The following is a 14927-nucleotide window of genomic DNA, read 5'->3' as shown; positions in this document are numbered from 1 at the left end:
TAGGTAGCTAAAGGGGTCAGAGGTTTATCTACATAGCCCCTTTTCTTGTGTACTTTCTTGCACCATCATTTTCTCCCCTACCCACACACTTTTGCTTTTGGGTCACTAAGCCCTAGTTCAATAGTTCTCATGTAATTGATGGGTAAACCATAAATTACAGATCGTACCTTCCTAACTCCCCCCCACCCCCTCCCCCTTCCTTGACTGGGATGGTAATAATTTACAAAAAAAAATATGTTTCTAGGTGTCAGTCAACTTTGGACCTGACTTCCAGTTTCCACCAACAGATGATGACTATCAACCGGTATGTGCAGAATCAGGCCTGTTGCAAGGATTTTGGGCTTGGGCTCCTTTATATATATTACTAGGCTTGCTAGCTTGCAGTGGAAGTTCTCAATTTATTTTCCGCAATTTTACATCGTTTTTGTAATATCCATGCCCCCCCCCCCCCCCCCCACAATGCTCGAGGACAAGAGCAGCTTTTGTGGGTGCCCTATTGGGTTATGCAGCTGGATCCTTGTGCGTGAGCGTGCGGATGACTTCATATGTATTCACCCCTTGGCTTGTGCGTGTTTTACATGTGTTAGCGTGCGGATGACTTCATTTGATACTCACCCCTTGCCTTGTGCGTGTTTTACATGTGTTAGCGTGCGGATGACTTCATATGATACTCACCCCTTGCCTTGTGCGTGTTTTAGATGTGTGAGCGTGCGGGTGACTTCATTTGATACTCACCCCTTGGCTTGTGCGTGTTTTAGATGTGTGAGCGTGCGGATGACTTCATTTGATACTCCCAACTTGGCTTGTGCGTGTTTTACATGTGTTAGCGTGCGGATGACTTCATATGATATTCACCCCTTGCCTTGTGCGTGTTTTACATGTGTTAGCGTGCGGATGACTTCATTTGATACTCACCCCTTGGCTTGTGCATGTTTTACATGTGTTAGCGTGCGGATGACTTCATATGATACTCACCCCTTGCCTTGTGCATGTTTTACATGTGTTAGCCTGCGGATGACTTCATATGATACTCACCCCTTGCCTTGTGCGTGTTTTAGATGTGTTAGCGTGCGGATGACTTCATATGATATTCACCCCTTGGCTTGTGCGTGTTTTAGATGTGTGAGCGTGCGGGTGACTTCATTTGATACTCACCCCTTGGCTTGTGCGTGTTTTACATGTGTTAGCGTGCGGATGACTTCATTTGATACTCACCCCTTGCCTTGTGCGTGTTTTAGATGTGTGAGCGTGCGGATGACTTCATTTGATACTCACCCCTTGCCTTGTGCGTGTTTTACATGTGTTAGCGTGCGGATGACTTCATGTGATATTCACCCCTTGGCTTGTGCGTGTTTTAGATGTGTGATCGTGCGGATGACTTCATATGATACTCACCCCTTGCCTTGTGCATGTTTTAGATGTGTTAGCGTGCGGATGACTTCATATGATACTCACCCCTTGCCTTGTGCGTGTTTTAGATGTGTGAGCGTGCGGATGACTTCATATGATACTCACCCCTTGCCTTGTGCATGTTTTAGATGTGTTAGCGTGCGGATGACTTCATTTGATACTCACCCCTTGGCTTGTGCGTGTTTTAGATGTGTTAGCGTGCGGATGACTTCATATGATACTCACCCCTTGCCTTGTGCATGTTTTAGATGTGTGAGCGTGCGAATGACTTCATATGTATTCACCCCTTGGCTTGTGCGTGTTTTAGATGTGTGAGCGTGCGGATGACTTCATATGATACTCACCCCTTGGCTTGTGCGTGTTTTAGATGTGTGAGCGTGCGGATGACTTCATTTGATACTCCCAACTTGGCTTGTGCGTGTTTTACATGTGTTAGCGTGCGGATGACTTCATATGATATTCACCCCTTGCCTTGTGCGTGTTTTACATGTGTTAGCGTGCGGATGACTTCATATGATATTCACCCCTTGGCTTGTGCGTGTTTTAGATGTGTGAGCGTGCGAATGACTTCATATGTATTCACCCCTTGGCTTGTGCGTGTTTTAGATGTGTGAGCGTGCGGATGACTTCATTTGATACTCCCAACTAGGCTTGTGCGTGTTTTACATGTGTTAGCGTGCGGATGACTTCATATGATATTCACCCCTTGCCTTGTGCGTGTTTTAGATGTGTGAGCGTGCGAATGACTTCATATGATACTCGCCCCTTGCCTTGTGCGTGTTTTAGATGTGTGAGCGTGCGGATGACTTCATATGATACTCACCCCTTGCCTTGTGCATGTTTTAGATGTGTGAGCGTGCGGATGACTTCATATGATACTCGCCCCTTGCCTTGTGCATGTTTTAGATGTGTTAGCGTGCGGATGACTTTATATGATACTCACCCCTTGCCTTGTGCATGTTTTACATGTGTGAGCGTGCGGATGACTTCATATGATACTCCCAACTTGGCTTGTGCGTGTTTTAGATGTGTTAGCGTGCGGATGACTTCATATGATACTCACCCCTTGCCTTGTGCGTGTTTTAGATGTGTTAGCGTGCGGATGACTTCATATGATATTCACCCCTTGGCTTGTGCGTGTTTTAGATGTGTGAGCGTGCGGGTGACTTCATTTGATACTCACCCCTTGGCTTGTGCGTGTTTTACATGTGTTAGCGTGCGGATGACTTCATTTGATACTCACCCCTTGCCTTGTGCGTGTTTTAGATGTGTGAGCGTGCGGATGATCTCATAGTGGAACAAGCTCTGGCAGACATGCTGTATCACGTGGAGGCGCAAGAAAACCCCACCATACCCCCCTTAGTAGACAAACCGCTCATCAACGTCAAAAGGAAGTGAGAAAAGGACAAAAGACCAGAAATGAGTTATCCACAGCACGCCAGGTCGCACCAATATTTTTGGACCTTACATGGATGCTATGCATTTGTTTCTGGGGAAATTTACTCGATGTGTGGGTGCTCGAGTTTCGACTCTATTACCTGGTGTGTATTGTAAATAACCAGTAATCGAGGGGTGATACCTCCGTCATGCGCCAGGCTGCTGTATGTTCGGTTTTGACAACTGGCCCACTAACTGAACTCTCCTAAACGGCTTGAACTACCTGTTGCTAACTTTCTTAAACTTTGTACTGGTGACCACGGTAGCGCGCGTCGCATGGTATACGTTGTCTTGTGACCACGGTAGCGCGCGTCGCATGGTATACGTTGTCTTTCATAATCGAGGGGTGATACCTCCGTCATGCGCCAGGCTGCCGTATGTGCGGTTTTGACAACTGGCTCAGTAACTGAACTCTCCTAAACGGGTTGATCTACCTGTGGTACAGCTTGGGTACACCGGGGGCGCGTAGGAGGGTTCAGACAACCGATTTCTTTGCGAACTGTTCAGGATTGTTTGTAGGAGGGGTTGGGGATACCTGAAACACCACAGGGAACCCGAGAAGAACGGCAGGGACTCGGCTGGGGTTTAGTTATTATTGACTTGGAAGATTAAAGAGCTTGTTTTCGTATGGGTTCTTACATAGTTGCAAACCAGCGTATGGTTTGTACGAAATTTACATTGTACAGATATATGAAGACCATGTAACAGTATGTAGCTGACAACGGTAGCGCGCGTCGCTCTATAACCCTTCTACTCTTTAAAAAGCTATTCTCCCACCCATTGAGAGTACGCGTGTCTGCCAACGTCACGTGGGCTAACAGAAGGACCTGCGCGCGTCGCGGTAAATCCTCTACTTTCTGTTGCTGTTTGCCGTCCAGGAATGGCAACCCATCCCAGTTGTATAGCCCTGCCTAATCCGAAAAAAAAATCTCAGATAAAAACAAGAAAGAAAAAAAAAATTTTCCTTATAAAGGCGCAACACAATCAGTATTGCGCATCTACTTTTCACATGGATTTTGTGGAGGGGAGGGTTTAAACTCTATGGTTCTTTCAAATATGTGAAGAAGATGGCGAAGAGAACCCTGAATATCCCTAAGGGAATCTTCAGACTAGGTGCTCGAGTAGGAAGAATCTCGTGTTAATAGCAAATGTACTTTTTATACATATCTTGCCAATAAACGTTAATTACATTATCTTGTTCTGGAATGCACACAAGCACTTTGTAATACCTTTGGTATTACTGTGTTTTCAACATTAAGAAATAATCCTATAGAACTGGCAGCGTTCTAGACAGGGTATTGATAGCGAGGCTGCTTTGTTATCCCTAAGCTTTAGGGGATGAATTTAGCAGCCGTGTTTACATTAGATTGTCATTGGTGCCCCCTAGGACCCGGTCCCTGTTCATCAGGGCTGACAAGGGGCTATTTACATATATTACTTAACAGGATCCATTTGGAAACCGCAAAAGAGAAATGTGTATTATAATTAGGCCTATGTTCTATGGAAATGTCTTCTAGCGGAAACCTCGAGTTCATGTTAATTGAGCCAGCTCATATGAACACGGAAAAGAGGCTACCGCTAGTCGAGAAATAGAATCATCTGGCTTCAAATAAGGCCAGTAATATACACATCTTGGAGATAGTTATAGAGTGGTTTCCATCAACCCGTTAAATGAACGTTTAGCTTATTTTTCACTCACACGCTCTAATGTACGTGTGTGAACTGGCTTGTCTATTGTTTATGAAAGCCTCTACGAAGACCACTTTATTATAAAAGGGGTAGTTACTCTAGGGTATAACTTTGGCTGGAGCAGCTCTTTCATCTTTCTACTCGTATGGGAAAGTCGTCTTCCGGTAGACGTTATAGCGAGTCCCGTAAAAACAGCCTGTGATAAAGCATGCATTTACATAAGCAAAGGCATTTTAATAATAGAAATCGTCGAAGAACGCTTATGTTATTTCGTGCATGATGGTATGTGCTATGGGGAGAAGATGCTCGTCTTTTTCGCTGTCGTTATAATGTTGTAATATGTAGTGATATGTTGTAATATGTAGTGTTAGTCCAGCGATGTTGCGCCCAAACTAATGCGCCAGCACAATGTTGCACAATGCTGGACCCGATGTTTCGCTGTTTGCACGAGGCGCCTTATAATTTCTGATGTTATCACTGCATGACACCGCTTTCAAAGCATCCAAGGAAGTTATTTGACAGGACCGTCCCTAATAGTACTAAAACTTGCCAGTTGGTCCACCCATTTGGCGTGAAACAACTTGTATTCGGCGGAGAGTTCATTTCTTTTTTTCTCTACTGACTTCTTTTCTTCTGGTAGTTCTTCCTCCACTTCGGGAGAGCTCTGAGATTGGCACAAATACCGGTGGAACTGCACAAGTTTGACGTGGATTTCTGTAACAAAATCGTGGTATTACTCCCAACTGAGAACAGCAGCTTTGTTTTTCCAGAATTGTACTATACACCCTATGCCATCCCGTTTTTGTCCTAGGCTAGAACTAAGTCGAGTTGCGCGCCCATCACTGCGCATGCGCAACCCTTTCTTATGCCCGTAGCCGTTATCCCGTCAGCACTAGCGCGCCCATTATAACGCATGCGCTGCCTACCTTGCTTATGCCGCCTGTAGCCGTAATCCCGTCAGCATTAGCGCGCCCATTATAACGCATGCGCCGCTACCTACCTTGCTTATGCCGCCTGTAGCCGTAATCCCGTCAGCACTAGCGCGCCCATCACTGCGCATGCGCCGCTACCTACCTTGCTTATGCCGCCTGTAGCCGTAATCCCGTCAGCACTAGCGCGCCCATCACTGCGCATGCGCTACCTACCTTGCTTATGCCGCCTGTAGCCGTAATCCCGTCAGCACTAGCGCGCCCATCACTGCGCATGCGCTACCTACCTTGCTTATGCCGCCTATAGCCGTAATCCCATACCAATCCTATAAGCACAAGCGCTCCCACCACACCTCCCCCGACCATGATGACTTTGTTGAATAGTTTCTCCTGGTAGAAGAGCTGGCCTGCCGCCTTCATTCCATAGCTCGACTCGCCCTCTTGCTGGAGGGGAAAATGAAAAAGACATTCTGGTTAGACAAAATCTCCACAGACAGACAGTGTTTATAGAAAAACAGATGGAGACAGACAGACGCTTCTACTTTTAGACAAATAGACAATTCTTATTTTAGACAAATAGATACTTCTAATTTTAGAAAGATAGATACTTCTATTTCTTGGAACACACACAAAAAGAATAACGAAGAGGCATTTCGTTCTTTAACCTTATCTTAACTGGTACGATTGCTATGGTCTTCGCTTCTCTTAGATCATTGTATTTCATATATTTTAACGAAGGTGAAAATGAACTTTTAACAAAACTATTGACTCACCGGTGGCAGTGGCTTCAACTGTTTAGCGATGAGATCATCAAAGATCTCATGGTGATAGTTCTTCATGAATGAGCGGACGCACTGTTCGGTGCGCGGGGATCCTGAGGGGATAACCATCCCGTAGTTGATGGCATGATTAAAAGTCATTTCAAGTCGAATCTTCTTCGAGAGTTGCGAGAATCTCGTCAGCGAGTAGTTATCGATTAACATTCCATCGATTTCTTTGTCAACCTCCAATGCACTCGTAATCTTGACAGGACTTGGAAATGCTGCAAAGAAAAATGCTCAAAATCATGCAGATTGAGAATTTGCAACAATAGAAACCTCTCACTAAACCAAATCTGCTCAAATATCCAAACAAAAGTCCAAAATTTTTTAGTGGCGTTTAATGTGTGTGTGTTTTTCTTAATGCAGTCAATGGATACGGTAGGCAAATTGTGTCGCCTCACTCATGGCTAGCATGTACTGTATTTATGCCGTTCAGGGCCGTAGAAGGTGGTGGGACACGTGTACCCCCCCCCCCCCCCCCCCCCACCACCACCACCAATATTTTGAAAAAAATATAAGGAAATGACCAGTAGAACTTAGTGGTCATAGTAGACCAGTAGATATTTTCTAAATGTTTCTGTGTTTTGCGCCCCTGCTATAGCTTTTCAGTTTTAAGGTACGCATGCAAACAATGTTTGTGTGTGTTTGTTACCTATCATGTCAAGGTTCATAGAGACTCCAAAACGATACTCTTCACTGCCATTCACAGCACCGATCTGAGCGGAGAAAACATGATTATGATGGTTACTGGAGAATACTTCCATGAATGCATGAATTCAGTGTTAGTCCAGCACATTAATGAATGAATGAACGTCTAATTTTCAGGTGAGGATGAGCCATTTTGGAGTATTTTAAAGAGGAAAATGTTCTTCAGAATGCTCAGAGAGAATAAAATCAAAGTAGTTTTTGAAGAGAATTATCAATAGCAATAATCTCTAAGGTTGTTATCATGATCACAATTCGACATTTAAAACGCATCAACAGAGCAATTCCTTTATCTGAGCCTCGGCATGTTTTTAGAATTTAATGAAATCTCAGGTTAGACATTCTTATTAAAAAGATTTGTATAAAAAAGAGTGTACAGATTAACCATTATATATCTATGGCAAAGACTCCAGTTCCGCATATGCAAATAAGATGATCGTTTTTGTTACGAACTAAATTGGCCGTGTAGCAGCTTTCAGAAGATTTCACCTGATTGGATTGCTACACCACAGACAAAACAATGGGTAACAAAACAATAGAACGGGAATACAATAAAACAATGAGGTAATCCAGCCAATCCTGTTAGGCCTTATAAGCGGGCTGCTACATGACTGAACTAAATCCACTTCGTTAATGGAAATATTTGTCTTCGCTCGACCTTCCCTCACCCTCAACCAGGGAAAGCTTTACCATACTAATTGGACAATAGTAGGTCTACCTTTGCGCCAAGGATGTTAAAGTAGGGCCTGGTACTGGCGGAAACAGATGCTGTCACGAGAGCGGTGAAGATGGCGATGATGTTGATGCCAACGATGATCCAGAGGAAGCAAAACATGCGACCAGGAAGGGTCTTTGGCGCTTTATCACCGTACCTGCGACCGTTGCAAATTAATCCTTGGGCTTACTCGCAATATCATTTAAAGTACCCTTCTCATCTAATTTGATTTCAGTAAATATTGCGTATTTTCTACCAGCAAATGCACTTCCGAAGGAACGCATATTAAATATTATTATACATTTTGCTTACTATGTCGATTCTAATTAGCCTAGAGCGCCAGCTTTATTTTGAGAATCACGAAATATGAGGGTCAACTAGCCACTAGCAGTGATTCAACGCTCGCAATGCATTCCGGGTCTACGGCGCAATTGTGGGAAATGGCGTCTTTGTGCAAATGGGAATAAATTTTGTTTTCGGAAAAGTGTGTTTTACTGAATCAATGTATAATAACACCATTATTGAATTCGGTTTTAGTGATATCCGGAATAAAAAAATGTATCAGATAAGCGCATTGGGCCTTGCCCTGATTCCACTTGACATTCATTATTCCGGATAGAGTAGTTTTCAAAATCCCAAAACAAACAAACGTTAACAACAAAACAACAAAATGTAGCTGTTAAAGTGTAATAGTCAAGCCAGAACAAAAGAAAACAAAGAAATTACAGTGTATTAGTACTTAGAATAAACTAAATGGTATTTCACGGGATTTTGAAAACCACTCTATCACTGAAACTTCATCCAACAATTGTTTGTAATCATATGCTGTTAGTGAACAGCCTTACCCTACAGTTGTCATAGTAACAACAGCCCACCAGAACCCGTCCCAGGCTCCTTGGATAAACAGCTTCGAAAACTCTTTTGAACGCCCCACATACTCCTGGGTAATGATTAGGAAAATAATAGTAATAAAAAACAGTGGCCCGAGACTGGTCGAGGATCAAAAGATCATTAGTAATCATAAGTTCGATAAGAGAAACAGTATTTCAGGGGACATTTATCATGGACTTGATAGATCAAGGGATCACCGATTCATGTAACCTCATTAACTAGATCACATGGTAACTATAGATCAAACAATCATTAGATCATAAGCTAGACCATAAAATCACGTAGATAACTATACCATATATACCATATATAACATATAACCATATATACAATATATACCATATATACCCATATATACCATATATACCATATATAACATATAACCATATATACCATATAACCATATATACCATATATAACATATAACCATATATACCATATATAACATATAATCATATATACCATAAATAACATATAACCATATATACCATATATACCATATATAACATATAACCATATATACCATAGATACCATATATACCATATAACCATATTACCATATATACCATATATACCATATAACCATATATAACATATGCTTGATCATAGTCTCGATAGATCTTAATTTTTATCTCGACAAACTTAATAACTAGATCATAAGACAGATCATTAGTATCACTAGATCATATATTTGAGTAAAGCATCACTGCAACTCCCCCTTATTTTACCAGCAACCATACCACTATTCCTGCTATGATAGCGACTCCCCCTTAACTTAACAGAAACCAGACCACAATTCCTGCTATGATAGCGACTCCCCCATAAAACTTAGCAGCAACCAGACCACAATTCCTGCTATGATAGCGACTCCCTCATAAAACTTAGCAGCAACCAGACCACAATTCCTGCTATGATAGCGACTCCCCCATAAAACTTAGCAGCAACCATACCACAATTCCTGCTATGATAGCGACTCCGAGGAACTCCCCCTTAACTTACCAGTAACCAGACAACAATTCCTGCTATGATAGCGACTCCGAGGATGAAGAAGAGGAAAGGCCAGGCGGAAAAGATTGTGTTTGCGAGTGCGCTGGTCTTGGTGATCTTCACAGGGTCGTCATACACCACTAGCATGACCCGAGGCGCCTGCAGCACGTGCACAAACGGCTGGTTCTTGTACGTCTTGATGTTCTTTCTGGTAATATTTCAAACGCTCAATCGATCAGTCATCGTCTTAGCTAAGAACAGTGCTTGCAGCATTGACATTGATTGCGGTGGAGTAAAACAAAATACGTCTGAAAGCGGAGTAGCCAGGATTTTTTTACAGGAGGGCCCCCAAAAGGGACTTCCAAGGCATATTATTCTGTAGTTTAGATAATGTCCCATTCATTTACTGTATTTTTGGCTGCTAAAGGGGGGGGGGGGCGGGCTTCCTAAGCCACCCCGTGGCTACGCCCCTGCAGTTTTTGCGCTTGTTGATAATATATCTGTTAATCATGGTAATGAGATGATGGTGTTGGTGTGAATCGCACCCTCGGGTACGCAGGGCATCGACGTCAGCGTAACGAGGCGGCGGAGGGGGGGGGGGGAGGGTCTTCTTTCACACTTTTGTCCCACCCCCTGTCCACCCCCCTCCGTCAGCTTGTTCCATCTAGTTCTCGCGTCTGTGGCCTCGACGCCCTGGGTTCCCCATGATGGAATCGATGTTAAAGGGGCAGTGTCATGGGTAGAGCTTTGTAATAGCTTTCCGGACGGGACACAATAAATTTCAGTCAAACTCTAATATTTACTTATGAACCTTTGGTACATGTGGAAGACTTAAATTCAAAGGAAATGTCCACAAACAGTCAAAAACCTTTTTTTTTAATAAAATATTGTCAATTATTTTAACAAGGCATCGACAGCTTAAAGTTCAACTGTTTGTAGACAATTAAAAGCCAACAATAAACACTAACTTCAAACATGCGCAGTACCATGACGCTGCCCCTATTATTTTGATGATGATGGCGAGTGTAAAAAGTATTGCTACTGCTATTTCACGTGACCATATTGCTGACGATGCTGATAGTGATGGCGACGCCAGCGTTAGCGTTATTGACTGCTAAATACGACGCAATCTGTTACTTGTAGTCACCTTTGTACGTAGATAGGGAATGTGAAGTCGTAGAGGTTTTTAGACAAGTGATCCTCGGCTTGTCTCACTGACTTAAGCACTTTGCCGTAAATGATCTCACTTCTTGGACAACAGTATTTTACTATGCGGTTTATCACCCCTAAACAAATAGAAACAGCAGGGTTGAACAATGTGCTTGCGGATTCGTGGATTAATAAGGCGCACGATAGATGAGGGTCCTGTTGGGGTAAAAACGCTTAAAATAGATACTGCTGGAGAGCAGAGCAGAAGTATTTTACAATAAAGGGTTTGTGTGACTTAGGTATAGTTTTATTAAATGGAAGTCCTGTATTTGCTTCAGAGAATAATGTAGTATTATTATATGGTAAAAATTACTTCCGTTCAAGGCGCGCGCTGATGCTGTGGAGCGGGTTGGATCCTTCTGTAACGATCGCGGGCGTTACAAACAAATTTTCGGACCGACGACTCACTCGAGAAAATTAACAACAAAAAAGCCTTTTCTACACTGTAATTAAAAAGTTCAGGGGAGGGGTGGGTTTGTAGTCTCACCTGGTATGATTCCGAATGATCTAAATCCGAACTTCCTGGCGATACGCATTGGGCCCATGATACCTGAGTACGGCTGATTGGGGAGCGCGGCAATCGACAGTGGCATCCCGTGAGCACATCGCTCGTCCATCGACATCTTAGTCAGGTTTTTAAACTTGGGATTCATACGTTTGAATTCTTGGATAGAATAATCACTTTAATTAATGAGTGATTAATTAATGAATAATCACTTTAATTAATGAGTGAATAATTAATGAATAATCACTTTAATTAATGAGCTCTGGAATCTGCTACATAGCCTATTCATATGAAGAAAACGTTGTCGTTTTGGGGGTCTGGTACCAGGGAATCTTATATTCTTTTCCAAAACTTTCTCAATTGACAAAAGATGGTCACAGTCACTGTTTTTCTTTTCTGATTACAAGTTATAAAGTTTACCAGGCACCTGTGGTAAGTAAACCTTAAAAATGACAAGAATGATGCAGATGATGTTTTTTTTTCAAATAAGGAATATATTAGTTTTCTTATATGGAAGTGACCGCGTTTGTCAAAAACGACAACTTTTGGCTAAATTTTCTTGATATGAAAATAAATATTCGGGTGCCCCTCTCTTGGAAACTGCATTAGCATTAGATTATCGCTTTCGTCACCTCATTCGGCTGACCACTGGAACGAACTACATCACAGCGTCTCCCAACACGGTGGCCGTAGCACTGGGTGGGCACTGTGGACAGGTACCCCCTACTTCCCCCCTCCCCCAATATATTTTAAAAATATAAGGAAATGACCAGTAGGGGCGTGGCTGTGCCCCCAATATTGGTATTCTTAGTTTTTCTGTATTGTGCCCCCTCCCAATATTTTGAGGCCTGCTACGGCCCTGAACACGATTTACAAACAACAAGAGCGATGCCACGCCCAACAGACAAAACAACAAATGGGTGTTTGGTAAGCTAAAAATGTTTTGCAGAAGGTAGAAGTTTCGTTCTATTTCAATCCTAAACATCATTTCATCATTTTTTACTATCCTACAGCAAAATTTGTTTGCAGGAAAATAAGCTCTAGTGGCTTCAGGAGCTTTGGTCAAGGTAGATTATATTTCAAGCCGATCTTGTCTAACACTAAATCCCCCTAGAGACTAGGTACAGCCATGATGCCAACACAATAAACAGCTAATACTTTACACCATGTGAATTAACGTCACTAACCTGGTACGTATAGATTATTAAGGTGGATAAAAATGTCGGACTCTGTCAGGTTGACGAGCGTGTTTTTCGTGTTCCATGAGATGTAGAGCGCATTCGAGACGCACAGCGCAGTCAGCAGAACCGCCGTCACCGAGAAGAACTTGCTCATGATGTCACTTGATCACACCTGCAAGACACGTGGCATCAAACTGTGGTACTTTTTTGTAACCAAGGCAAAAGTCATACATGTGATAAAAAATGACACCAAGCCAAGTAGTACTGAAGTACTTGCTGCTATTGTCACAGGACATAAGTCATAATTACTAATATTTGAATAAAATGAAAACGTGGGTGGGTGGGTATGTAAAAATTGAAAATGTGGGTAAATTAAATAAAATGAAAATGTCGGGGGAGGGATTGTAAAATTGAAAATGTGGGTGGGTATGTAAAAATTGAAAATATGGGGTAAAATAAAATAAAATGAAAATGTCGGGGGAGGGATTGTAAAATTGAAAATGTGGGTGGGGGGGGGGGGGGGGGGGGAGCGAAGGAAGGCTTTACACAATAATCCAAATCTCAAGAATCAAACAACGCTAAAGAATTGCTCACCCCTAATTACGAAAAAAAAGGAAAAAAGAATTGCGTCACACCCATTGGTGGCTAAGCCTAACCATATTGTGTTCCATTAATATCTGACATTGGATAGCCTTAGTACTATTGGTTGTATCAAGTCCATGAATGCTCTGAAGTTTCCCGCAGCTAGAAAGATAGTGGTCTGACCGTCAGAGTCCCCTACATCGCGCCCATAATAACCAGTGAACAGATTAACGGATCGCGCGCATAATAACCAGTGAACAGATTAACGGATCATTTAAACTTCTATTATCAATAATTCACAATGTACACCGCAGACAAATACGAAAACACGCACCAAGAAAAAACAACAATAAAAATCACTGACTTCCCTTAAAGAAATAATGCGCTGTAAAAGTGAGAATAGATTCTTCTAGCATTCATATATATTAATGTCAACATGAGAGTTGTGATTTCTCATCCAACAGGTGCAGTTATGCGGAAATAACTTTGGATTTCCTATTGGTAGTTAACGATAGACTGACTAGTTGGTTTGATTTTTGGTTTGATTGTGCAAGGGCGGATAAAGTTTACCTTTATCTCTTGCGCCCTTTGTAACAATTTTGCTAGCATAATACGCTGTTCTTACTGAATACTGCTAAAATACTTCGAGTCGTACTCTATCAAGATTGCTATTAGAACTGTAACCATCAATTATCGCAAAAGTTCTATTTTTCAAACTGTCGATTTTGAAAATCGGTCTCTTTTATTGCCTACTTTTCAAGCAAATCGACACTCATTTACTCAGCAGGGTTGGTTTTCAATAGTACAGCTTTAGTACTCTTTAGCATTTAAGTGCTTTTCAAAGAACAACAGTTCCTGTTAAAGATAATCGAAAAGGAATGTCTAAATTAAATGTCGCAATGTGAAATCGATTAAGAATGACAGCGATCGCGGAAATCATGTATGTTTTCTCTCCTTTCTGATTTATACACCAGCTAAGCTGCCTTTCTAGAGATATGTGATGATTCATAAAGAAACGTAAAAGAACGCGCTGATACCGAAAGCTTTGAATAAACAAAAAAAGGTTTATTTACCATAGCCGATATAATGATTGATAATGATCGAGGCATCGCTGACTATAATACAGGAGAGACAAATCGGGTATGACAGCACACGTTAGTAAAATGTTTAAATTCGCGGTTATTGCTTTCGACCCTATATCACCTGGTTGTAGACATATGATAGCGCTTTTTCGCGATGCGCCTCCCGCCTTTGTACAAAGCCGTATCACATTCATTTTCTTCGCGAGCGCGCTACACTTTACTATGTGTTTTGAAACCAAAGAAGTGAGAAAAGACAACCGCTTTACTGTTTAACGTCCAAGCAGATATCTCGCTTTAAATTTTAATCGGGAGAACTTCATAACGGAAGAGAAACAAATCAGAAAGCCTCCTGGCCAACATCGAATGAATTCTTTCGCTAGAAAAACAGATACATTATACCGAGCAATTATGCTATGAATTAGCACACAAGGGAACCTGTGGCCGTTTATACGAGGCGTGTGGGGCTATGCATAGTTTGCCTTACCATTTAAGAAAGATGCCTTGTACTCTCCGTTCGCATTAGGACTAGAAGTCAGAGAATCCTCAGTGTGTTTCGTGGTCGTTTCACGGCAGTGTTCTATGATGGATGACAATTATCTTATTTGCCTGGCTGCCCTAGCGAGCGCAGGTGCGCCGACGAGAATAATAATAAAAATAATGCCAAAACCTTGACATGCGCTATAAGGATCCCTACATTAAATATTCAAACATTGTCGTATGAACACATTTGCCGTGAAATGATATTTTTGGTTCTGCTGCGTTAGTGGATTTTCACGATCATCGC

At 42.2% G+C, this 14927-nt stretch overlaps 2 protein-coding genes across 3 annotated transcripts in view; one reads left to right on the top strand and one right to left on the bottom strand.

Annotated features, from left to right (window-relative positions):
• LOC116614573 (set1/Ash2 histone methyltransferase complex subunit ASH2) overlaps positions 1 to 4040 on the top strand; it is a 24434-nt gene extending 20394 nt beyond the window's left edge. For both annotated transcript variants that reach the window (XM_048725209.1, XM_048725208.1), the window contains exons 15-16: positions 245 to 304; positions 2677 to 4040. In XM_048725209.1, coding sequence (XP_048581166.1) covers positions 245 to 304; positions 2677 to 2808 — 192 coding nt within the window. In that variant the 3' untranslated portion in view covers positions 2809 to 4040. The remainder of the gene's footprint in view (positions 1 to 244; positions 305 to 2676) is intronic.
• On the bottom strand, positions 3986 to 14927 carry LOC5507172. Its single transcript, XM_032375704.2, has 12 exons — positions 14628 to 14927; positions 12486 to 12651; positions 11281 to 11457; positions 10732 to 10870; positions 9597 to 9792; positions 8552 to 8646; positions 7710 to 7863; positions 6939 to 7002; positions 6239 to 6507; positions 5753 to 5909; positions 5087 to 5250; positions 3986 to 4732 (listed from the first exon to the last, which is right to left on the bottom strand). The coding sequence occupies exons 2-12, from the start codon at positions 12631 to 12633 to the stop codon at positions 4598 to 4600; spliced, it is 1698 nt and encodes a 565-aa protein (XP_032231595.2). The 5' UTR covers positions 12634 to 12651; positions 14628 to 14927; the 3' UTR covers positions 3986 to 4597.

The sequence above is a fragment of the Nematostella vectensis genome, chromosome 3 (assembly GCF_932526225.1).
Source record: "Nematostella vectensis chromosome 3, jaNemVect1.1, whole genome shotgun sequence".
Taxonomy (NCBI): Eukaryota; Metazoa; Cnidaria; class Anthozoa; order Actiniaria; family Edwardsiidae; genus Nematostella; species Nematostella vectensis.
This window is presented reverse-complemented; position numbering and strand designations above follow the sequence as displayed.